General features: G+C 37.7%; 3 protein-coding genes and 1 long non-coding RNA gene across 7 annotated transcripts; 1 reads left to right on the top strand and 3 right to left on the bottom strand.

The window, feature by feature from the left end:
• Positions 1-4932: 4932 nt before the first annotated feature.
• Vps45 (vacuolar protein sorting 45) lies at positions 4933-8527 on the bottom strand. The gene is made up of 10 exons (XM_089867951.1): positions 8196-8527; positions 7933-8134; positions 7727-7875; positions 7412-7663; positions 7218-7352; positions 7035-7145; positions 6784-6957; positions 6184-6345; positions 5765-6120; positions 4933-5673 (listed from the first exon to the last, which is right to left on the bottom strand). The coding sequence occupies exons 1-10, from the start codon at positions 8286-8288 to the stop codon at positions 5604-5606; spliced, it is 1704 nt and encodes a 567-aa protein (XP_089724077.1). The 5' UTR covers positions 8289-8527; the 3' UTR covers positions 4933-5603.
• A 4225-nt stretch (positions 8528-12752) lies between these two features.
• On the bottom strand, positions 12753-13986 carry LOC149692256 (sarcoplasmic calcium-binding protein 1-like). Its single transcript, XM_089867961.1, has 6 exons — positions 13865-13986; positions 13742-13794; positions 13569-13682; positions 13381-13513; positions 13215-13318; positions 12753-13100 (listed from the first exon to the last, which is right to left on the bottom strand). The coding sequence occupies exons 1-6, from the start codon at positions 13917-13919 to the stop codon at positions 12936-12938; spliced, it is 624 nt and encodes a 207-aa protein (XP_089724087.1). The 5' UTR covers positions 13920-13986; the 3' UTR covers positions 12753-12935.
• A 415-nt stretch (positions 13987-14401) lies between these two features.
• On the bottom strand, positions 14402-24233 carry LOC149692257 (uncharacterized). The gene is made up of 7 exons (XM_089867960.1): positions 24108-24233; positions 23613-23721; positions 21549-22002; positions 18959-19170; positions 14975-15444; positions 14808-14916; positions 14402-14736 (listed from the first exon to the last, which is right to left on the bottom strand). Exons 1-7 carry the CDS (start codon positions 24171-24173, stop codon positions 14402-14404), a joined length of 1755 nt encoding a protein of 584 aa, XP_089724086.1. The 5' UTR covers positions 24174-24233.
• On the top strand, positions 19165-24897 carry LOC149692258 (uncharacterized). 4 transcript variants are annotated; one of them, XR_016382659.1, is made up of 5 exons: positions 19165-21597; positions 21671-21731; positions 21843-23771; positions 23847-24011; positions 24088-24226. It is a non-coding gene; the product is annotated as an uncharacterized LOC149692258 (long non-coding RNA). The 4 variants fall into 4 exon arrangements; XR_016382657.1 differs by lacking the exon at positions 19165-21597 and adding an exon at positions 24687-24897 and having other exon boundaries at positions 21604-21731; positions 24088-24583; XR_016382656.1 differs by lacking the exon at positions 19165-21597 and having other exon boundaries at positions 21604-21731; positions 21843-23043; positions 23379-23771.
• The last annotated feature ends 65 nt before the right edge of the window (positions 24898-24962 follow it).

The raw sequence follows: 24962 nt of genomic DNA on the forward strand, positions 1-24962 counted from the left end.
AAGCCTTTTTGCGCGTTTATTCTACCTACTAATTTACCCAACTTCAAATCACCGAAAAAAATTCGAATCAGTCAAGATGTAACTACAGTCAAAAGGAAGATGTAAACGAAGAAACGTAAAAATGCGCCGGAACATTTGGGAGCCGCTGGATTCACCACCAAGCGTCTTTAGTTTCAACAAATTTGAAAATTAACGGCCAACAGTGGAAATCGACTTCAATTGGAAACCAAATTCGCGATGCACGAAAAATATTGGTTTTACGGTAAATATAAAAATTTTTAAACTGGGAAAGGTATTGAAAATATCGCCTACAAATTAGCCAAAGTCACTCTGAAAATATAGTCAAAAAAATAGAAGCTCGCGGTGCATTTTGACAATCAAAATGAGTTTTAAGAAAAGGTCGCGTATTTGAACTAATAGCGCTTAAACTATTGTGTATAGAATTGGTTATATTAGTTGATATATTTCTAGTTTTTGATCATTTTATTTAGTTTTAAATTAAGACGGTTAAATACAAATTAAAATTAAATTTAATGCCCAAAAACAAATAGGTATTTTGGAGGTGCTACGTCACTATGAACTTAAAAATAAAATATATAGAAAGCGATGAAAACTAAATACCCCGAATTTAAGCGTAGATTTTAATTAATTAAGCCAGAAATATTTAAAAAAAAACACGAAAAAAGAGACCACGAGCTAGTCGCGGACTGATGAGGTTGATGGCGTTTGAAACTTAATGACGATTTAAAAAAACCAAGAGATGAGTAGGGTAAAGAAAGGATTCTTTTATACAATATAACCCTTAATAAATCCTCGAGGAAAACAAAACTAAATTACAAAAAAATTAAATTAAATATAATACGTATTTTAGGTCAACACGGAAAAGATTTTTGAGAGTACACTTTCACATACACACAAGTTCACAGTTTCACACAAAACACACACGAGTTCAAAACTTTCTTTGCACCGTTAATATTGAAAAATTACAAGACTTATTAACGTTCGCACACAAAGGCACCTTTTAGATAAATAGACTTTTTATCCGTGGCTATTAATTAAACGAAAAAAAAAATCGATAAAAAAGGTAAAAAAAAATTATATTATAAAATAATGATAATTCGCACCTGAATTTTACATATTTTAAGGCTCCAATATCTGTAAATTTTTAGCTTAATAAGCGTCTCTATATTTGTGGATTTGAACGAAGAAAAAACAAACAAACAAAAGTTTCATTTAAAACGAACGAAAACACACTTAAATATTTATCGAAAAAAAAAAAAAATACAAATACTATACACCACCTCACTTAAATCCCAACCTGTTGTCCGCTTAACTTTTCAAATCCTTCATTCGCACCTAATATATATCTTTAAATAACCACACAAACACTATATTTATCCCGAAATCTATGAAATTAATATCTCCTAACGTTGTTAGATCATCCAAAAACAAAACTAAACAAAATCCCCCTATCCAAACATTTTTATTTTCCAAAATTAAATAAAAAAAAATTAAAATCATTTCACGCGCGAATCAAGCTAAATTTTAATTACGAACGAATCAAATCAAATCAAATCTGAAGCTTAAAAACGTATTACTATAATCCCCAACGCGATCCACGATTAAAATAATTAATTTCTACATTAACCAATGAGATTTCCCCTCTCCGAACGATTCGAAATAGTCAAATTAATATTAGATAATCTAACTTTAATTAATTTGACTATGATCAAAACCGCAGTTGAAAATCGTGATATAGGTCAAATAATTTAACGAATTCCCGCGAAAACTAGAAAATTTTAATAAGAGAAAGAAGAAGAAAAAAACATTCAAATAGATCGAAACTTCCATACAAATTTTTAAATATATAAATATTAATTTAATACTAATTTGAGAATGTTACGTCTTCCAGGAGCTAAAAAAGGGCTTCGGGGTAATCATATTTTAATGCATTTAATGCGTTTCTGTAATTAAGGGCCAAAAGGATGACATATTTTAGGATATTTCGGCAAAACCCTAGTTTTTGTCCCTCGGACTTTAGCATAATTAATTTATATTTTGGGAATTACGCGTTCTATTTTTTAGAATTAGTTAATTTATTAGTTCATTGGCCGGAAATTAAAGTTGCGAAGGGAATTATTGACAAATAGGATAGGCGCGTGAATTTAATTGGCTTGACTAATTAAGATTAATTTAATTATGCGCCGGAAATCCTTTCAAATTTACAAACCAGAATTTCGAAACTGCTCCAAAATTTTCTACTCCCCTCTCGTTAATTTATTCAATTTTGTTTCTTTTTTTTGTTTATGTAATCTTAACTAAACTTGTACCTGCCGAAATGTGATAAAAGTCCTACCCTTCGCGCGAGTACAAGTTTAAACGAAATTCAAGGGAAAAAATAAATCTTTCAAAAATTTCCGGAAATAATATTTACCCATGAAATGTAGTTATTTAGCGATTAATTTTTAATATAAATCGCTATATTTATATTATTATAATTATTATTAGTTAAGTTTCCTCCTATAGGTTAATTTTAATGTTAAAATTATAAATAAAACTTATTAAATATTTGGTTTAAAAACAAAAACGTATTGACGAATTTTTAAAATGAAAAATTTTATATAAGGGGAAAAAACACAGTAACTCAGGTATTTGTTTGTTATTTATTGGGGAAAAACCTGATTCCGCGTCTAGATCAAAAGAACAAACATACGAGGACATTTTAATTTTAATTAAAGCAAAAAAAACCTTTTGAAAATTACGATTATTTAAAAATAACACTTCGAGCTTACAAAAATAACGTAGTTTAAAACAAACGAATACTAAAGTGTTTAAATTTTTTATTTTAAATTCCGCTACTAACGAGTTTTAACGTTAATTTAACTAATTAAATTAAATTTAGTTTTGTTTTACGTAAAATACTTAAAATAATTAATAAATCATAAACATAAATGAAAAATATTTCATTTTTCAAAAAAGAAACGATTTTAAATATTAAATCACATAAAACTGTGATATTTTTTATTGAAACGGCGATTTCAAAATACAGTATTGATAAAATGCAATTAACATTTAAAAATAAATAAGCGATTTTATTACGATTTAGCTGGGGGAATATTTTTAAGAAAAATAAAAACTATAATGGGGAATGAAAGTAAAATTTTAAACTGAATAAAAAGTGGACTTTTTAGCCGTTGTTAAAATGCCAAGGCAAAAAAAAAATAATAAAAATAACATAAGGGGGATATTTTAAGTTTTAAAAATAATTCGGCATAAGAAACATATCTGAAGATTAAAAAAAATGGATTTCGCATATCAGCACTTACGGTAAACAGTGTATTATTGCATTGCTCACATATCACTCATATTATATAAGAAAAAAAATTACACAAAAAAAAACTACACACACACTAACTTTGCATTTTATACACTGTACATGTTTTGCGTGCATCATTCAACAAAAGTGTTTGGACAAAACAAAACAAAGTAGTAGCTCTCAAAACATTATATATATTTGAATGTTCTTAAGTGCCAAGTTTCCGCCTACAGTTAAAAAGGGATTTAAAGTAGGCTGAAAAAAATAAAAATAAATAAATAAAAATTAATAAATAATAATAAAATAACAAAGTTAACTCTAAGCTTGCCGCTTTCTGATATTTAAAAAAGAAGAAAAAAATCGACACAAATTTGTGACGTTGTTTAATGTTTTACATAATAATATATATTGGAAAGCGAGCTTTTAAAACTAATAGTTAATTTTGTTTTATTTAACTAATTAATATTCGGTTTATTGTTTAAAATAATGGTTATGATAACATTTCTTAATTTGAAACTAAAATTGTTATTAATACGCAGTATTACGAAGATTAAATTGGGATAATTTTTAAATCAAATTGGGAGATTGTTGAAAAATTGGCAAATATAAAGAAATCGGAGATATATGTAAAGAAATAAGAGAATTAATTTTAAAATAGCTGCCATGGTGAACAAAATTTTTATTCTTGTTTTAATGTGACAAGTACTCGTTAATTTCAGCGTGCAATTTTGTTGCCTTAAATTGATTGGCCTATACTAGTGTAGCAACTTAGTGTGACTAAATATTTCTCCTGAAAACCTGATTTTCAAACCGGAATTTTTGGCAAAACTAAGGAATTGAAAGTTTAAAAGTATGTAGCTTATTAACAAATAATCAAGAATATCGTAGATTTTATAATATCTCTCTCCTTGTAACAATCTAAACGCACGTAGAACCTATTTTCTATTACTCGACAGTTAGTTGTCATTGCAACTGTATAGGCCTAATCTAGGGTTTTTAAGGCAACAAAAAAGGCTGTGTCTTGCACGTCGAGTTTAAATCAATGATGAAAAATATTAGAGAAAAAGCTTTTTTGTCGATCTCTTATATTTTTCTGAAAACAGCCATAATTGAAAAAACTATTAGGAACTATATTAATTTTTAAATAAGTTACAGCAATATTTAGAAGTATTTATAAAGACGAAGAGCTAAGGAAGGAATAAAAAACTACATTGCTAAAATTTACGTAACTATCAAAAAAAAAAAAAAAAAAAGAATTTAAAATAATTTTTTGATAATACACTCAGCACCATTAACACTCTCTAAAAAAATATATATAAAATTATTGTGGAAATTCTTACGCAATAAGGATGATGTATGGCACCCGTAATTTTATTTTCAGATTAAATTTTACCTTTTAATGATTATAAAATTGTTACTGTAGCGAAGAAAAGAAAAGTCGGAAGAAAAACTACAAAATCTCAACTTTTGTGCAATTTTTTTTTTATTAAATAGTTTTCGCAAGTTGTGTACTGTGATTCTAGTTAAAAAATAAATATGTAAAATAAGTTGTGTATTTTTTAATCCTTCCATGAGACAACAACAACAACAACAACAACAACGACGACAACAGTACGTACACGTAATTTTTAATATTTATTTATTAATTTATTTTACAGACTTAAATAAGAAGAAAAACCATTACAATAGGAGCTGGTTCAGAATAAACCACAGATATTAATTAATTTACAGGTAAATAAGCATTAATTTCAGGGGTGTGCGAGTACTCGTTAAGTTCGAGTACTCGACTCGATAACAACACTTTGAGATACTCGAGAAAGATTCGAGTAGCTTTTAACATCTTAAATACTCAACAAATACTCGAATCCGAGGCTTACAACTATAGCAGACGATGAGCTCATGAGCATTTATTTTAAAAATCATCTGTTCAATGTTTAATTGATCACTAGCAATCTTTTTGAACTAGTTAGATATTAGATAATTGAACATCTTCGTTATTTTCAAGAAATTTACAAAATTGCTACTCGACAAGTCAATATTTGAGACTCGATAATTACTCGAAAGAACAAACAAAATTTGACCTATCTAAATACTCGATACTCGAAAGTATTTTTGAGACTCGGCTCGATACTCGATAAGAAATTAGTTTCGATACTCGGACTCGGCTCGAAACCGAAAAAACGGGACTCGCACACCACTGAATTTAATTTATTAATAAGTGTAATACAGTTTCAATTACGATAATAGTTGAAGTGTTTGTTAACATATAATAAAACATTTGCGTTTTTCATCTAGTTAGGGATTTGTGACTAGAAGATGATCTTGTATGAACTCCAGATTTGATTTCTTCAAGAAAACTGTAAGTAAAAAAAGTACGTTGTTTTCGAATTCGTTCAATTGAGTAGTTACTAGTTAGGGACGGGTCTCAGGGTTGTTGTTAATGTTAACCTTTTTGAGTTATGTATCGTAGTTGATCCCAAGATAATTTTAATTCCTTGATGAGTTTTGTTCAAGCTATGTACCATGAGAGATTCTTCGTAAGTTGTCCCCCCAATTGTAAAGACGATTATATCTTGAACTCTGTTTCCAGTTTGAGGAATGTTTCCCAAAAATGGAAAGTGACTTTCTCTTAATTTACCCTTGATTAAATCAGTTAGGGTTTCTTTCAACAAAGGTTCGTGTTGCGTGTAAATGTTTTCAACGCCTTTCAATCCTTTAATAACTTTTCTGGTGATGGTTCTCATGCCTTCCGCCGGAGACGGTGCCGATTTTTCTTCACTGAACTCCAAAATGTAACGAATATACTATTTAAAACGTTCCAGGTTAACAACAAAGTTTAATTAATTAACTAATCTTAATTAATCTACTTGTAATGATTTTTCAGGAAAGCCGTCTCTTTCCTTCAGCAGCTTTATCAAACCTTGAATATTGTAATTGCTACTTTTTTCAAAACAAATTGCGTAGAGGAGCGATAATCTTAGCGCGTCGTGATGCGTTACTCGTTTATCTTGAATTAATCGGGATACTTTCTAACGAAATTAAAATGTTTTTTAAAATTTTAAAGTACTTCCAATTAAATTAAACCAGAAGGCGATAATAGAAGAAGGATGACACTCTGTATCCTCTTAATACTTTAGTTATGTAACATCATTCTTCCCAGGTTCACCCTTTTTGTTTGCTTTCCCGCTCATCAAACTACAAATGGGCATCGCACCCACTAAATCCCCAGCAATCATCCCACAAACCTTGATTGTCTTGACGTGGGACAAAATGCACAAGCGCATGCGTCTTGCCAAATATTTAAACGCTAATAGAGTAATGATGAGGGAACTATTTATCGTGTATGTGATTCGGTTTAGTAACCTTGCTCTAAGTGTTCCGATGTTGGGAAGAATGACGTTACACTTACACCGCTTTGTGCTTGTACACTTCTCTTATATACTTCTGATTAAACTAATAAAATTTACAGAATAAGCTTCGGAATGATCAGCAACATTTCCAGACGCCAATTCTTGCTCGGCTTCGGAAACTTCGAACAAATTGTGAGAGGAAACTAAACGAGACAATTCTCCAATGACCGTGACGTGTTTTGAAACTGTTCCGGACATTTTTTTAAACTGCGGATAATTTTCAACAAATGTCTAAATAGGAGAGAGAAATGATTTTTAATGAATTAAAACGCGAAAGAAAATAATATTTTTAACCACCACCAGCAAACCTTCATATCAGCGATAGATTCAACTTTTTGCTGAGATTTCGTTTTCTTTTGAAAATCTTGCATTAGATCTTTAATGTTGCTTCCAATTTCCCCAAAGTTATTATGCAAATTCTTGAAATTAAATTAATTAAATGACGGATGTCGATCACGAGATTGTTCAATCTTTATTTTATAATTTATTACCTGAGCGTAAAATGTATCGTGCTCGGAAGAAAGTACCAATTCCTGCAAATCTCGACTGATCCCGGGTACGTGAGCTAAACTAACTCTGTTGTTGTGAATGGTTAAAAGTTCGTGAACCATGGCTTGGTAAGTCCACTAAAATTATTAAATGCTGCTACAATCTTGTTCTATTTAAGTTTAATCTAAATAATTACTTGATTTAACAAAGGAGTGATTGGATCCCTACGTCTGTCAACTATTAGTATCAAAGGAGGAATTTCGCTGCGTCGAAAATCGAATAAAGACGAGTCTTTATTCGCAAACTGTTTTAAACTTTCCGCTAAACGTTTGCACATATCGGAAGAAGCTTGATAGCGAATTACACTACAGGATTTCTTCAAAGAGAGCATCAAAGCGGCTAATCCTTGAACGGTACGTGAAAGATGGTTTTGGTTCCATAAATTTACCTTTTAGAGAAAATATTCATATTCCTTTAAACAATTTTCTATAAATGCTTGACGTATTTTCACCTGATAACATCCAACTATGTTCAAAGAGAACAAATGAGGGCTTATAGCTAAATAGTCTGCGAAATATTCTTGAATTTCCCGGACTGATTCCTGTTCATCAGCCTCGGCTAAAACTTTAACATCACTGCGACTTATGACGTTGCTAAAATCTGTATGATCTCCCCAGTAAATGATAAAAGCATTTTGTTATAAAAAAATGAGCTTACAGAGGTAGTATTGGCCATATCGAGGGCTTCTTAGCTCTTGAGAAAGTAACTGAATATTTTCAGGAGTGGGTCGCAAGAATGAAATACATTTTAAATGCTTCATCGGCTCCCTAGATGCTAAATCAATTCTTTCAAACAGGAAGACTTCTTTTTTTAGATTTAATATATCAGACTGGGCAAAGACGATGCTGACGATACTCAACTATATACATTTAGAACTTTGATTAATAAATAAATACTATTATACAAGATTATTTTCCTACAGTTTCCTTGTCTAGTAGAAATACTTTCATTCCAGATCCACATTCGTCGATCATTTTGTGAATGTACGATTTTACAGCCGCTATAACATTCATTTTGACAAATGATGGTTGAATGGTTGTTCACTTGATCTTCAATTTGCCTAAAATTTTAGCCATGAAAGTCTCGAATAAACTACAGAAAATCCTCTGCGGGTAGTGTACTAATGTCTATGGGTAAAACGGCGGTATGGTAGTACCGTCCCTCGGGTGATACTAGTTTACCTAATTTATTTTTTTTGCTACCGATTTTTGCTAAGTGCTAACCAGGCAATCCGGCATAACCATGAGAATTTTTCAGAAAACTAAACGGCGTCTGCTTATCCGTCTGCTTATTATAAGATTATACAAAAACGAGTTTTACTTCGCTGCTGTGACCCCCTGCTGTTTCCATACTATTACCCCCTGCTGTGACCCCCTGCTGTTTCCATACTATTACCCCCTGCTGTGACCCCCTGCTGTTTCCATTCTGTTACCCCCTGCTGTTTCCATTCTGTTACCCCCTGCTGTTTCCATACTGTTACCCCCTGCTGTGACCCCCTGCTGTTTCTATACTGTTACCCCCTGCTGTTTCCATACTGTTACCCCCTGCTGTGACCCCCTGCTGTTACCCCCTGCTGTGACCCCCTGCTGTTACCCCCTGCTGGGACCCCCTGCTGTGACCCCCTGCTGGGACCCCCTGCTGTTACCCCCTGCTGGGACCCCCTGCTGTTACCCCCTGCTGGGACCCCCTGCTGTTTCCATACTGTTACCCCCTGCTGTGACCCCCTGCTGTGACCCCCTGCTGTTACCCCCTGCTGTGACCCCCTGCTGTTTCCATACTGTTACCCCCTGCTGTGACCCCCTGCTGTTACCCCCTGCTGGGACCCCCTGCTGTGACCCCCTGCTGTTTCCATACTGTTACCCCCTGCTGTGACCCCCTGCTGGGACCCCCTGCTGGGACCCCCTGCTGTTACCCCCTGCTGTGACCCCCTGCTGTTTCCATACTGTTACCCCCTGCTGTGACCCCCTGCTGGGACCCCCTGCTGTTACCCCCTGCTGGGACCCCCTGCTGTGACCCCCTGCTGTTTCCATACTGTTACCCCCTGCTGGGACCCCCTGCTGTGACCCCCTGCTGTTTCCATACTGTTACCCCCTGCTGGGACCCCCTGCTGTTACCCCCTGCTGGGACCCCCTGCTGTGACCCCCTGCTGGGACCCCCTGCTGTTACCCCCTGCTGGGACCCCCTGCTGTGACCCCCTGCTGTTTCCATACTGTTACCCCCTGCTGTTAACCCCTGCTGGGACCCCCTGCTGTGACCCCCTGCTGGGACCCCTGCTGTGACCCCCTGCTGGGACCCCCTGCTGTTACCCCCTGATGGGACCCCCTGCTGTGACCCCCTGCTGTTTCCATACTGTTACCCCCTGCTGTGACCCCCTGCTGTTACCCCCTGCTGTGACCCCCTGCTGTTACCCCCTGCTGGGACCCCCTGCTGTTACCCCCTGCTGGGACCCCCTGCTGGGCCCCCTGCAGGGGGTCACAGTATGGAAACAGCAGGGGGTCACAGCAGGGGGTAACAGCAAGGGGTCCCAGCAGGGGGTAACAGCAGGGGGTCACAGCAGGGGGTCCCAGCAGGGGGTAACAGTATGGAAACAGCAGGGGGTCACAGCAGGGGGTCCCAGCAGGGGGTCACAGCAGGGGGTCCCAGCAGGGGGTAACAGCAGGGGGTCCCAGCAGGGGGTAACAGTATGGAAACAGCAGGGGGTCACAGCAGGGGGTCCCAGCAGGGGGTAACAGCAGGGGGTCACAGCAGGGGGTAACAGTATGGAAACAGCAGGGGGTCCCAGCAGGGGGTAACAGCAGGGGGTCACAGCAGGGGGTCCCAGCAGGGGGTAACAGCAGGGGGTCACAGCAGGGGGTCCCAGCAGGGGGTAACAGTATGGAAACAGCAGGGGGTCACAGCAGGGGGTAACATTATGGAAACAGCAGGGGGTAACAGAATGGAAACAGCAGGGGGTCACAGCAGGGGTCACAGCAGGGGGTAACAGTATGGAAACAGCAGGGGGTCACAGCAGGGGGTAACAGAATGGAAACAGCAGGGGGTAACAGCAGGGGGTCACAGCAGGGGGAACAGCAGGGGGTAACAGTATGGAAACAGCAGGGGGTAACAGTTTGGAAACAGCAGGGGGTCACAGCTGGGGGTAACAGTATGGAAACAGCAGGGGTCCCAGCAGGGGGTAACAGTTTGGAAACAGCAGGGGGTCCCAGCAGGGGGTAACAGTATGGAAACAGCAGGGGGTCACAGCAGGGGGTAACAGTATGGAAACAGCAGGGGGTCCCAGCAGGGGGTAATAGTATGGAAACAGCAGGGGGTCCCAGCAGGGGGTAATAGTATGGAAACAGCAGGGGGTCACAGCATGGGGTCCCAGCAGGGGGTAACAGTATGGAAACAGCAGACTTTCCTCAAATTCTGTCTTCGGTTTGGATTAAGAGATGGCACTACCCAACCCATCTCAGACAATTTACTAATATTCTCCCCCTCAATGGAACTCGAACATGCCAGCCTCTGTACTCCACGACTCAACCGTTTAACCGACTGAGCCACAGATGCCATACTCTAAGCGTTATTAATTACCTCTCCGAGTGACGATGACGTCACGGAGAGGTATTGCACTGGACGTGTATGTGTGTGTGTCTGTCTGTCACACCCCACGTGACCGCGTTCGCAGTTTGCGTATCGGAGCAAACGTGTTCACGGAAATTTGGAAAATTGTGTTTGTCTCCGCTGGCTATTCTACTTGAGTTCCCACACCACCAATTTTGGTTTTCGTCCACTCTACATGGACACGAGTCTGTACTTGCTGGCTTCCAAGCACCACCATCTTCTGTTCTTCGTCAATTCCACATTGACACCAGCTTCTATGCACCACCATCTTCAGGTCTTTGTCCATTCCACATGGACGCCAGTCAGTATATTCTGGCTTGTTTTCCTTCGTCATCGTTTGGTTTCAAGATATACGCGGCGATCGGCTAGGGTTACGAGAAACGTCTAGCCTCCCAATGGCAGGGCTTCCACCATCGGTTCACGCGAATGCGTTTTTTATCTATTATTATAATGGAAACGAATCGTATATATATCTCAAAATTTGAAAAAAGCGGGCAAGAGGGGTACCCTTCACTTTAAACGTCAATATTAGCAAACTTTCGAAAGATAATAGGAACAACTTTATTTTAAACGATTTAACTATTTTTAAAGTTATTTACTGGCGATTAAAATAATTAATATCATTTATATTTAATTAATTATTTAAGATAAACTTATTTCTTTGAAGTGACACAAGTGAGAGTTAATATAGAACGAGTAATGTAGATTGCATCTGAATCGAAACACTACACGCATATCAAAGTTAATATAAAGCGAGTAGGATGAAAAGATCTCTTTCAAAACGATAACATTTTCTTTTTGCTGAATATTAAATGGAAATACTTAAATATTTTTCGGCATTACGATTCTTTTAGTAGTTGTGGAGCTATAAAGCTCTGTTTCATCTCAATATTCCAAGAACATCTTTTGATATTAACATTTAAAATTTGGAGTTTACTTTTCAATTCATCTTTACTACATTTATATATAGTGTAAATGTAACTTTTAGCTTTATTAAATAATAAGGATGTTAATACTTCATCTCTCCATTCGTGTTCAAACGACTGGGTCTATGAGATAAGATAACCTAGATTTAAACCAGAATTGACCTTGTTTCATGTCCTCTTATAGAAGATCTTAACGGTTCAGAGTGAGCCGAAAGTTAAATACACATTTAAGTGATAGATATTAGGTCCTCATTAGAATTATTGAGGATACGCAGGAAATTATTAAACGCTTTAAACTTAACAAATGATCATGGCAATATCTCGCCGATTAGAAATATGTATTTCCGGTTTGTCTCATTTGCTGGCGGACCTGTGTTTGGAAAGTAAATTCGTCTCGGCTCGGAGAGGTTTATTTTGGTTTCCCAACTTGTTTTATACTTAGACTTTCCCCAAATTCGGTCTTCTGTTTGGATTAAGAGATGGCACTACCCATCTCAGACAATATTCTCTCCCTTAACGGGACTCGAACATGCCAGCCTCTGTACTCCACGACTCAACCGTTTTACCATGAATTTATTTATTAATAAATAAATTCATGGTTTTACCGACTGAGCCACAGAAGCCACACTCTAAGCGATAATCATTCTAAACTGAGACTTTGGTCATTTCGATAAGCTATAGGTTGATCAAATTTAAGGAAAAATAAAATCGTTATTCCAGCTCATAATTAAGCGAGCAAACGAGTGTATGTCATTACGGACGTATATTATACGCTTATGCTACTTGCTGCCTTGAACCTTTTTTGTGTTTTTATGGTGTTTTATTGTTCTGATGCTGTTTTAGTATGTTTTATTGTTTTTAATGCTGTTTTATTGTTTACAGCATAATAGAGCTGCGAGTCGAGACATGACATACTCTTACTAAACAGTCAGAATAAATGACTTTATCCAATAAAAATTTATAATGAATGATTTTATTCGAAGTGCATTGGACTGAAGCGTGACATAGAAACCACGCAAAAAGGCATAAACTAATGCTTAAAGTATTTACTTTAGCTAGTGCTGGTTCGTAGACACTTTAGCTACTGAATATTCATGTTAGGACTAAAGGAACGTGGCAATATCGAAGCCGAAATTATTCGCGAGGAGCGGCTCGTTTCAGAACTTCATCCGCCATGTTGGCATTCAACGGCCCGAAGATGTTACGGCTTGGAATGTCTGGGTCGGTAGAAGTGAAGAATTCAAGAACCAGCTCCTGATAGCGTGCCAAACTGATTCCTCCGCGTCTCTTGTCTTCGCTCTAAAAATTGACAAGTGAAATCGGTTAAAATCTTTGTAAGCGAAATCCCCTCGGAAATCTCCCATTTCTAATTTGAGCGGGAAACATTAAGCGAGGCTGGTTATCTATACTAACGTTCAACATTGACGCGAAAGCTTGATCGATCTCTTTTAGATTTGTCACGTAGCACCAAAGAACAGCGCCAAAACGGTACTCGTCCAAGTCCCAAACATTGTCTCCTGGGTTAAAAATTAATTATTGAAGGATTGTATTTCAAATTAATGCGTAAGGGCTTATTTGCCTTTTTTATCAATCATGTGAAAAACTTCGATGGCCAAATTCTGCAGGAAATCGGGTAACTCGCTGAACGAGCTAGTATTGTTGGTCTTAGCATACATAAAGTTGACCAAGTCAACGAAATGAACTTTATCGTCCTTAGAAAACGCGAGATTATCGAAATTGTTTAACTTTTAGAAACACCGAACTTACTTTATTTACTCCAACATCGGAACATAAACTTTCCCACATCAATCGGCTGTGAGTGAGAAATTTCTTGTGTATGGCTTCGTTGAAAGCGCCATTGTTCTGCTGAAAGGTGGCCCTCTAGTTGGAAAATGAACCAGTTTCGTTTAAAACATACTACAGACCATAATATTACTTACCAAGGCAAGAAGTTCGTGGTCGGCCCAAGATATGTATCCATTCTTGTCCGCGTCTAAAACATATACGGGAAACCAACCATTCGGTTGCGATTCAAAGCGAAATAAAGGTTAACAGTTACTTACCCAGCTTCTCGCTGAAAAAGACAACGAGCCTTTTCTTGTAGTCGTCTTTCGTCATAGTTTTATATTCAGATGAAGTAGAGCTCGCTTGCTTCTTGAGCGATGCGCGGAGAACGAATCGCTTCTCACTGGAGAATTCTTACTTATAAAGACCAACCAGCTATAACTGTTGACGAGAACCGTATTGGCTGGAAAACCAAGACAATAGGGAATTTGAGACTTTACGCTCAAAAACCTAGAAAAAAGTCCTTTAAGTGGGAAATATAATACTAAGGCTAGGAAGAGAGACAATCTAGCTTCCTAAAATTTGATACTTAAATTAGAAAAGAGAGAGAGCCGGAGATACAATACGGGGGAGAATAAATTTACTGGGGATTTTTTTTCTTATTTTCTTTACAATAAATAGCGCCTCTCATTTCCCGGAATTAAATGTGACATTTTATAATTAATTTAATTTTTCTTTCCTTCAAACGAGAAACAATAATTTAAAGTCAAATATGTTTTGCGTTGTCTGAATCTTTAATGCTATTTAAGCAAACTTTAACCGTAAACTTGATTTTCGGATAATCGCGAACGTTCTCTTTCAATCTTGGAACGATTATTCGCGACTGGAGAACTCAAATCTCGCAAACAGGCCAATGGTTGATAAGACGTGGAACCGAAATCGCAAACTCCTTGGAGTTCGTAATTGGTCGTATTAGGATCGCAAGAAGGTGATGATAAACGTTCTGCTGGATAATGATTCTCAGAAACTGAGGAACCGGAACCGTCGAAATCGAAATTGTCTTCCACGGTTAAACGGTTTGTAGGATCCCGATTCCCTTGATGACATATAAAGTCCGGATCGCAAACGAACTTGTAAACGTATCTTTCCCCTATAAATAGGAGACCATTCCTTGAAAAACAATCATAGTTTAGGTATGAAATGTGTCAGAAAATCAAGTACCGGCTACTTTCTGCATAATTCCTTTCTCGTAGTAATACCTCAGCGACCGACTAAGTTTGTCGTAATTCATAGCGGGCCTGTTCTTTTGTATACCCCATTGTCTAGCCACCTAATATAGACAAGGAGAGTTTATTAAATCTACCTTTTAAAAACTATGGCGTAGTCACCTGTTCAGGATCTATAAGTTTAAATTCCATTCCTCTTCCGGTCCAAGCGATGACCTTATTGTTGGTCGGGTTATCCAGTAGAGCCACCAAGAACTGCCAGAGCTGCAAACTACCTTTCCTCTGCTGTTGACAGACTGGAAGGGGATTGGCGTTGTCCGGACTGAAGTAACCTTCGTTTGGGTTCGTTGGTTGATGGCCGGGACTCGGAGCCGGGGTCAAAGGCGACGACGGCGGTTCTAATTTGACCCCGGGCCTAGAATCACGACTGGGGTAACCGTTGAGTCGTGATTGCCTCGTAGAAAAACCTTGGTTGACTTCTCTGAAATTAACCGAAGACTCTTGATGGTGGCGTTGAAAGTGCGTCTCGGTTTCCAAGTTCAACAAACAGTTATTGTCGTAACTGGCCGGTTTAATTTTTGAGTTTGATAAATCGGCGAATTGAAGAACAGTTTCTTGCTCGCAACTTCCATCTGAATAAAATATAAGCGGCACGAAAAAAAAAGGGTAATTCAGTAAGAAATTTATAGAGATTTGTTGGACTTGGTTTTACTAGGAAAAGCTTTTCCTAATTAATTCTACACAACTGATCTCACGAGCATACATACAGTGGAGGAACTCTAGTTTTGGGGTATAGAAAAGCCCAAAATTCCTAGCTAATACGGCGGAAAATAATGCTTTTGATGTTGTCAAGATGGGAAATCAATTCGAAGCTTGGATCCTCTGACAACTCCACTCTTTGGTATAGGGAAATCTGGCAGTGGCTTTGTGGGGGTTTCCAGACAGAGGCATCATCACCCCGGGACCGCGACTGAAGCCCCAAAAACCGTCAAGGGTGACAATTATTCTCCCCCGAAACACATCGTGTAACAAAACAGACGCCGCCATAGAGGAGCTAAAGCCTATTTGCGATTCAAATGACCCTTTATTCTCCATCATCATTTTAGTATGGCGAAAGCTTCAAGAATGGAACCGTGTCCAATTAGCGTCGAAAGATTCAACCGAGATAAGGCAAACTGTTCTAAGAACAGTCATCGATACGGGTCATTTTCCAGCACGCGTTAATTTCTGGCTCTTCTATCGCGAGAGCTATTCAATAATTCATATCTTTTTCCCAAAATTCACGAGCGAGGGGAAAAAACTTATTTGCATAACGTGAAGCTATTATGAACGCGCGTGTGCACCAGTCTTATGTATATTTTTAAATAATTATTTGAACATGCATGGTAGAGAACAGAATGATCTAATATATTTATTATGTTTTTGTTTCGAAGAAAAACCCTCGTAGGTATATAATCCCATAATACAATACTCAAATATGCAAATAGGAAAGAAAAATATAGTTTCCACGTACTCTTTTCTTTTGCATATTTGGAATTACTTATCCATTATAAGAACTGGAAAGATATTTCGTCCACAATCTAGGTCTCTAGAGGAAGACCACAGAGACAAAGGACCGTGATAGAGTGAAAGGATCGGGCCAGAAAATAGGCTATACTCATGAATTTATCAACAGATCTAAGCGGCTTACTCGGAGTTATCGGACTTTTCAACGGACGAATGAAGACCCACTCCCCCTCTTTCTGTTCACATACATAGCTCGGTATTTCGCGCCAAAACATGGGTTTTCTTCATCTAATCAAGTTTTTGAAACAACATTCCGATTATTGAGTAATTGAACAGTTTCAATAAGTAGGGGAATCGTGCCTGAAACCTTAATTAGTTAAAAATATAGTTTCTGGTGAAAAGATAAATACGAGTGATTTCCTCCAGTAGCAGTGCATGAAACTGAAATTTTAAGACCAAATATAGATTTTAGGGATATTTAGTACCATATTCTAAAACAGAGAAGTCCTTGGAAGAATCGGATAATCAATCCAGGCGTTGACGCAAAGTTCTATTTCCCCTAATGGATATCTGATATCTGGGAATTATCGGCCGATACGTCCGCCGGGAGAGAAACGAGATGCCAAAACAATAATTAATTCAAGCGCTTAATGGCCATGGATGGAACGAGAGCGAGCTGTATAGTGAGTGGCTTTATACTATAGGGATCGACATTATTCCGAAAATCGGATAAAGTCGAAAGATGCCATAGGAGAAATGGGAACACGAAGCCAAAATGATCTAAGAGGATCCCCATTGGGATCACCACGAAAGTTACAAACCTCGGGCTAAGCTTAAGAGAAACAGAAACCCGGTTAGGCTTACCCATTACGTATATTTAGAGACTTGGGAGCCTCAAATTCCTCCACCTATAATACCCAAGACTATCAACTTATCCTTAAGCCTAATGCATCATTCCATTGACAATATTAAGCCTTTTCTTGAATTAAAAATGTTATCATGAAACCTTAATTTTTGGAACAGAGCTGTCCATTCTCGAAACATAATCATTTCAAATTAATATATTAATCAAGATATTTTATAAAATTACGCGGTGTTTTAATTAAGACCATTTCATTTCTTAAAAAAAAGAAAGGAAAAAAACAGATTTAATTTTCATATTGCGCCAAAAACGGGAACGTTGGCTTATTCGAAAGAATTAAAAGGGAGGGTTTTAAGTTTATCGGATAGGCTCGTTAACGTCAACTTGTCTCGGGATTGAATTTAAATTAGTCCGAAAAGTAAATTGAAACTGTGGATTATAAAATCCGCGCGTTTCCAAAGATTAAGTCGGCGAATGGAGTTAACCCTTTCCAGCCCCCGTTAATTGCTAAATGATAAATGAATATCATACTATATTTTCGGTCTTCTCCTCCCCCATTCGCTCTCCCTAAAGACGTATACTGGGTTAGGACCTTCTACCCTCCGAAATTGAGAAGGGGACTGTCGGCTTCTAGTATTGGGAAGGACGGTACGGTGCGCGGGGCTTATCGTTGTTTACACAGATGAGAAGTAGCCGTCCTCCTCCTAAAGGCTCCGATTTACGATTAGCAAATAAAGAGACACGAGCTAGGGCATCTTCTCCTCTAATACTCTCTCTTTCTCTCACTTTCCTTCACCCCTATATCGAAACCCTTTCAACTTAAAATTTACAATTGCAATTTTTATTTTTTTTTGGGTGGGCTTCATCCAGCAATCAAACTAACGTCAAGGGTTTCATTTTTTTGTTGCTAAAAAAATTTATTTTTCTCTATTTAGGTCTAACACTTCATAATGATAATTATATTTTGCATTTTTTCCTGTTGCAGAAGACACCATTGCTAGTAAATTTTAATTTGGTCCACCAAAGCGTGCTCAGTATTGAGAAAAACTAGAGGGGAATTTTGCTACACAAGTTTACTTGTTATTAATAGAGACCTTACAGATAAAAAATTGCTATTGGAAGGTGGGGGAAGGAACGGGGCGAGAGTGATGTCCAGAGGGCATCTTTGTCACATCCCAACTCCTAATAAACGCGTGTCAAGTTCAGGCCCCTTTTTTTGGCGACGTGACGAGACCTTCCATCTCGTATGAATCAGCAAAAATCTCTCTAGCCCCCAAAAAAACTTTTTCTTCTCCTTCCATCCTTTGCTCTATATACCGAGTCTCGTCTCTTCCTATTCATACATGTTTTATTCGCGGATTACCTAAAATGTACCTTATAAATATATTTACCGTAAGAACCCCAGCAGGACCCCTCTGGGTCTTCCCTCCATTTCAAAGAGGATTGGAAAAAACCTTTAAGAGGTTTTATATCTCACTCGGAAACTGTCGCAAATTCAATTCGGAAAATATGTTCAAGTTTTATAATCTTTGGATACTGGTCAAGATAGCCCCTGGTTGGTATTTGAATTTAGAAACGCCGTATATTTCGATGGGAGCGATATAATGCTTCATTAATATTTAAAGCTAACTTTCAGAACTTTGTAACAATTTTCGGTAAAGGTTTAAGGAAAGGATCACCATTAAATAAGTAATACTATATTGGATAAGATAAACATGGAAGGTAGGAATGCCTAAAAATGTATAGAGGTGAGTGAGAAACGAAAATAAGCGACTGACCAGTAACTCTGTTGGTCGATCGGTTTTGGTTTTGCTCATCTTCGTCTTCTTGAGAGTCAAATTTGGAAGAGAAAGGGATGGGAAGTTCGTAGTGGCAAGAGAGACGAGGTGGAGCTCGCTCGTGGATTACGCCTCCGCTACTTGTAGGGCTGGGCGTGGCCGAAGGTGTGATGCAGGACGTAACGTGACACGATGAAACGTTATCCGGATTCCTTATAAAACGATTGAATTGTTATTTCAATTAATACACTTTGGTTAAGACGAAAAACCTAAAAGGGAGTGTTCAATAGGTTCAGTGGGAAAGGAACGAGAAGGAAACACTAGGAATTCTTGTCTCCCAGTTTCCACTACATGTACATAATTCTATGTGGTACCTCTATAACTTCTGACAATTAATGGTAAAAACTTCTAAGCATTGGAAATGGTGAAGCATTTAACATTGAAAAACCATTTCAACGCCTAAGTTTAGATCGGCAATTTTCTAAGAAATTGATAACATTGAATAAAAAAATATAAATAAATAGGTCACCGATACGACGTATACAAACAAAATATGTTTTTACATCCTGCGATATACCAAAGTTTCACAATGTCAACCCCGCACTAGAGGTTAAAGTGGGCGGCATATATATTTCATGTCAAAAGATGATAGGTAATTCGACACCCCGAGCAACAGAGCTATATAGCCTGTTGTTTCCCGCGTACCGGTAAAAAGGCGCGCAAGACACAAAATGGGGTGGATGGGTGGTCAAGTGCCCATCTCTTTATCCACTCGGCTACCCACTCAGGACCCCCTTCAATCTTCTAGCATAGATAAGCTCGCTTCCATTCCGAGAAACAACAAACTACCACGTAGGGAACTATAGTTTAACGTTTCGAATTTGGGACCCTTCATAGGTTGCGATTTAATATATAGAATCCTTGGTTTTTCTCATCACGGTTTCAGGGTAGTTCTCATGCAAACCAAGGCCCTCGATGGCCTTTTCCCGATAACTGGTGCAATTCGATCGGACGTGGGATTTTTTGGTATACATCGTTTCAATATCAGTTTAGGAATGAAAGATAGCGCTGGGTATTGTATCCCCTAAGTTTCGTTGTACTCTAGAGTTAGGTTGATAGAGGTGCTCTCGGCGACCGGCCTCCTTCATTACAAACGCCCAGGAAAAATGTTTCGACCTTGCGTTGGGTCAGGTACAGGTGATACTTTCGCCTCGAATTACTACTTTTACTAGCCCATCTACGGTTACGCGTTTTTGGTATATTCAAGACGGGGTTTTGGGTTAGAGGGTTTAAAAAGGATAGGTAACCAGAAAGATGGAGGCAGGAGGAAAAAAAATGCGACGGTGTAGTTTTCATTACAATGTAAGCGATTTTTATATAAGGGGATTGAAGCGGTCAACCCATATATATAAGTAGGAGAGCTTGTAATGGTGATATATGGGATGAAGATTATATTTCTCCACCCCCTTGATACGTTAAAAAATTGAAATATGTATACCATGATACCATGAATTTATTAAATACATAAACGAATATTCAATAAATAATTTCTCTAGCATCTAACAAAGGCGTTGGTATTGCATTGGAATTAAATTTTCTGAAAATTGTAATGGCCGATATCGTTATATTACCGATTATTAACATCGGTTTGTGCCAATTTGAAACATCCTTTGTCTTTGGAATGAGTTGAATATTCTTCGGCATATTTAATACATTCTTGATAACACTATACTTCCGGGGAAAAGAAATTTTGTTAACCAAAAAAATTCGTTTAATTTTTGGTTTAGAATTTTTTGCGCGTGGAAGTTAGTAAACGATAATATTGGAAATTAGCTATCGCAAACATAATTAAATTATAAAGAAATGTCAGAAGGCTCTTAATAGAAATCGCCCACAAAGATAAGAAGATGTTTGGAAAGGGATATCGTAATGGATTTCTTTAAAAAGAGGCTATTGCTGTTAAATTGGTAATGAGATTTGGGTGTAGAAAACATCTTTGCTGGAATGAAGAGCCAACTATATGTTGAGGGAGAGTATTTTGCAGAATATAAAGAGACGATCTATTTCAGGGAATCGATAGAATGGGAGAGGGGACGATATACGCTTCAAAAGTTGTTGTGTTTGGAACAAATTTGATCAGTTTGGGCGTCGAGCTAACAAAATTTTGTCGAGTAGGCCCGCGCCTTTCCCTTGCCTGGGTCCTCTCCTCAATGGAGTGGAAGTTAAGCTGAAGAAAATTAGCATTTGAATCAGATCGGGTGATTTTTTCTTCCCCCCCCCGTCCATTCCCCACACAATGATATCCTCCAGACTCGAAAACTTTTCCCTAGCTTCAATAGAATTTGAGCTAATGTTATCCCTTCTCTCTATTTATACCCTGCCTGCGCGATTTCAATTAGCTACTAGTTTACTTTGTGTCTTTTTCCTAATTCAAACTCGGTTAACAAAAATATAAGTTTTCAAGAGGAGCTCGTCAGAAAGTACTTGGTATATATACTTGTTTAAAAAAGGGAAATGCTAGTTTACATCCATCATGGGTTTGGTTTAGAAAGAGGGTAGAGCTCGGAATTAAGAAAACATCAAGACTCACCAGTTTCTCCACTTTCTTTGTTCATCCGTGACAAAATTGACTGCCAAAGGTTGAACTTCGGTGAAATTTCGATAGTTTCCTTCTTGTATATGTCGGTGAAATTGATTCTCGCCCTTGGTCAGTTCCGGATGTTTATCGTGAGCATCGGCCTCAACAAAGCATTCTTCGTGGTCAATGGTCAAGGTAGGGTCACTTATTCTTTTGAATTCTTCGTCACCACCGTATTTAGGTATGCGACAATCAACTGGAGACGTGGTGGCGGCTTGATGTTGGTGTAAATGGTATCTTTCGTAGGTGAAACATTCCCTTCTGGTTGGAGAAGACGATGGTTCATGTAGCAGTCCGCAACTGGGTACATCAACGTTCGAAGGGGAAGAACTCGATCGGTATCGGTTGGTGCAGTAAATGCATGATGGCGAGAAACGAGCTCGACATTCGTAATGCGTCGGGTAACCTGAAATAAAATTAAAAATGTGTTACCTTAATTTTGAGGACTTAATCAAACTCTAGATGAGGTCGAAACATTTGCATCACCTACTAAATTAACTAAAATTAAATACACCAATATTTTGTATAAAAAATACAGTGCCTAGACCATGGCTAATGCATTATAAAAGGTCTCAGTTGGTTCCACGAATGTAAGGTCACTAAATTTTAACTTTACCCTTTGACACCCGCTGCCTCATATCATTTGGTACCTCCTACCCAAAGTATTTAAACAAGAGATTAAAACTCATTTAAAATCCCCTTTTGGCAGCTTCCGAGCATTCGAATTAACGAAAAAAAATATATAAGGCAAGAGTCACACTGAAAGGATTAAACCCGTTCCTGTCGCCGGGTCATCCGAGATATAATACTTTTATAGAACCCTATAATTTTGGGTATGATTATAAAAGGCGCGTATAACACATTCGTATATATATATGTGAGCCTACGAATTGTGTAAATCTAGAAATCATTCTCCATATCGGATCACATTCAGATCCGCAAACCCCAATCGTACCCCCTTGTAAAAACGACGACAAAGAGATTCGTACGGGGTGCATGCTTGTATATTCGAAATGATGGTATAACCCTTATTGTCCGGCTTTAGAAAAGGAAGTGCCGTCATCCCCTCCCGCGTGACCCCAGTAACCCCCGACAGTAAACCCTATTCAATAGCTACAACCCCCCTGTTTATTAGGGGATAGTGTCGAATTTGCAAGTAAAGTACCCGGGTCTCTATTGAAAAGCTTCTCCTCTCCGTATCACTTTCGGATTTGTTATATCCCACTCTCTCTCTCCTCTTCTTCTACATCTCCGATTTTAAATCAGAGCTCCCCCGTCCCGTCTCTTCAGTCGTGGCAGGCCAAACTCGACCACAATAGGGTACAAATCCGTGAACATTAAGTTTGATATGTGTCGGAGGAAGTAGGGTGTGAGACGAGTCAAGAGACTGCAGCGGGAGTAATGATTCGGATGTATATTCGGAAAATTGGAAGCAATGAAGGGAAAGGTAATAAAGTCGTCTAACTTCATCTTTATCTTCCTCAGACGATTTTATACCTTACGTAATAAATATTAAAGGTGCAAAATACCATGCACTGGTGTTTCATGATGCGCCAACTTGAAATTAACTTATACTAAAGAAAGATATGGTTTTTGAAAAGGTTATTTTGTTGGCAATAGAGGAAAGAAATATCATTTATAGGTTTCATAATTACGAGTTTAGTTGAGCCCTATCTTATTACGAGTGTCTTTTGAGTATGGAATTGAAATCTTGTTGAAATTCTAAGAGGTTAATTTTAATGTACTTTGAAGGACTAAAAAATCTTGTTTTTTCTTTATCAGCTTCCGGGCGCTTAACAATAAAACGGGGAGTTCAACGAGTTAATGAAATACACTTTTGTTATTGTAAGCTAAAAACATTCCCAAGTGTGTTGGCCGGCAATATAATTAACTATAGTTAAACTAATTAAAAGGAATAATTGAATTTTTATTCCCTTATATCTTGTTTTTGCTATGGTTTGTTTCTTCTACTGATCTCATTAACACAATGGCGAGTAAAGACAAAGGCTTTCTTACCTTCATTTGAAGATTCGGGACTGGCGCTCGAGAAGTAATGCTCTTCGGTAATTCCGCAAAATTGAGTTTCACGACGGATTCGAACTTCGGAACGCTCCACAAAGTACGCCTGCGAATTAACAATAGAAATGTTATTACAACTTGAAGTGAACTGAGAAGGTAACTAGGCCTAAAGTATATTAACTAAATTAACCAGTGAAAAGACGGACGACTAAAATCCTTTCCATCTCTAAGAACAAAATTACTATTGAAAAACAGGGTACAAGATATTCCGAAAGAAGCTATTTTAAACTATAGATACAACTTTATCTATGATTTGAAGTTTTCTCAGCATATATGTTCTTGAGAATTAAGAAACTAACGCTTCAAGATGACAAAAATCCCGCTTATAATATCGCGGTACGACAAATTGAAATTAAATCATAATTTTGACAAAAACGTTAATTGAAATATTACAAATTTTACTGAGCAACAGGTTTAATATTCAAAACTCACACTGGACAGTCCAATTCGACAACTTCTGGAACCGGAAGGGTTAACTTTGGGTTCCCACGACGTCATATTAGTGACCAGGTTCAATGTGGTCACTCTTTGGCGCGAAGTTGACTTTGACTTCACCCTATCGTCTGGGGCAATTTTGTCAGCTCGTCAAGGAAGGATCCCTAGTCTTATGCGCCGAGGGACCCCGTGGGGGCCACGCGGTCGTTCAAAGGAGGGAGGCAAAGGATAAAAGCGTACGGGGGCTCCGCCCCCTCGACCGTCAAAAATGGTACGCGACATCTCCGACAAGACCAATCGCGGTGTCGTCGAAATACCACGTGATGATGGAAAAGGCGTCAAAGTTTCCCGAAATTCCGGCCACTTTATTGATTTCTCCAACATCATCATCTATACAGTAGACTCACTGTTCTTTTGCCTGCATTCTCGTGTGCTATTCGAAGCATTTTGCGTTAACAACTAAACTGCCAAAGGTATCCAGAAAAATTCCCAAAAAAATTAATATATTTCTAATTAATACCATTAATTCGCATTAAAAATTAAGATTATTTCAAGGTAAATTTATTTGTTAATTAGTTAAGGAGTGAAGGAGGTTTACAAGCATCTCTAGCCATAATCTTAAAGGGATAGTGGTAAATTTCGAAACTGACTTCACTGACGAGATAAAGATTGCAAGAAAAGAAAATTCTCAAAATAGTTAATCTAACTCTAATAAATTAAATTAATGAGTTGGAAGAATTAAGATAATTTAAAAATATACTTACTTGTTAGTTGGTTAAGAAGATTAGGAAGTTTAAAGGTATTTTTAGTAACATATTTAAAGGGTTAGTGACACTTTCAAGGGTCCAAAAA

The sequence above is a fragment of the Phalangium opilio genome, unplaced genomic scaffold (assembly GCF_054372755.1).
Source record: "Phalangium opilio isolate 3A_F unplaced genomic scaffold, DU_Popi_V2 ptg000024l_1, whole genome shotgun sequence".
Lineage (NCBI taxonomy): Eukaryota > Metazoa > Arthropoda > Arachnida > Opiliones > Phalangiidae > Phalangium > Phalangium opilio.

Excerpts from the sequence above, each read along its gene's own strand:
- LOC149692256 (XM_089867961.1), bottom strand. The coding sequence starts at position 13,919 with ATGACGAAAGACGACTACAAGAAAAGGCTCGTTGTCTTTTTCAGCGAG. Across the intron at positions 13,795-13,864 it reads CTTTTTCAGCGAGAAGCTGG|ACGCGGACAAGAATGGATAC; the intron begins GTAAGTAACTGT and ends TATATGTTTTAG. Across the intron at positions 13,101-13,214 it reads CTTTCGCGTCAATGTTGAAC|AGCGAAGACAAGAGACGCGG; the intron begins GTTAGTATAGAT and ends GTCAATTTTTAG.
- LOC149692257 (XM_089867960.1), bottom strand. The coding sequence starts at position 24,173 with ATGACGTCGTGGGAACCCAAAGTTAACCCTTCCGGTTCCAGAAGTTGT. Across the intron at positions 23,722-24,107 it reads GTCGAATTGGACTGTCCAGT|GCGTACTTTGTGGAGCGTTC; the intron begins GTGAGTTTTGAA and ends GTTAATTCGCAG. Across the intron at positions 19,171-21,548 it reads CAAAGAAAGTGGAGAAACTG|GAATCCGGATAACGTTTCAT; the intron begins GTGAGTCTTGAT and ends TCGTTTTATAAG.
- Vps45 (XM_089867951.1), bottom strand. The coding sequence starts at position 8,288 with ATGAATGTTATAGCGGCTGTAAAATCGTACATTCACAAAATGATCGAC. Across the intron at positions 8,135-8,195 it reads TTCTACTAGACAAGGAAACT|TTGAGTATCGTCAGCATCGT; the intron begins GTAGGAAAATAA and ends AAATGTATATAG. Across the intron at positions 7,664-7,726 it reads ACATAGTTGGATGTTATCAG|GTAAATTTATGGAACCAAAA; the intron begins GTGAAAATACGT and ends TTTCTCTAAAAG.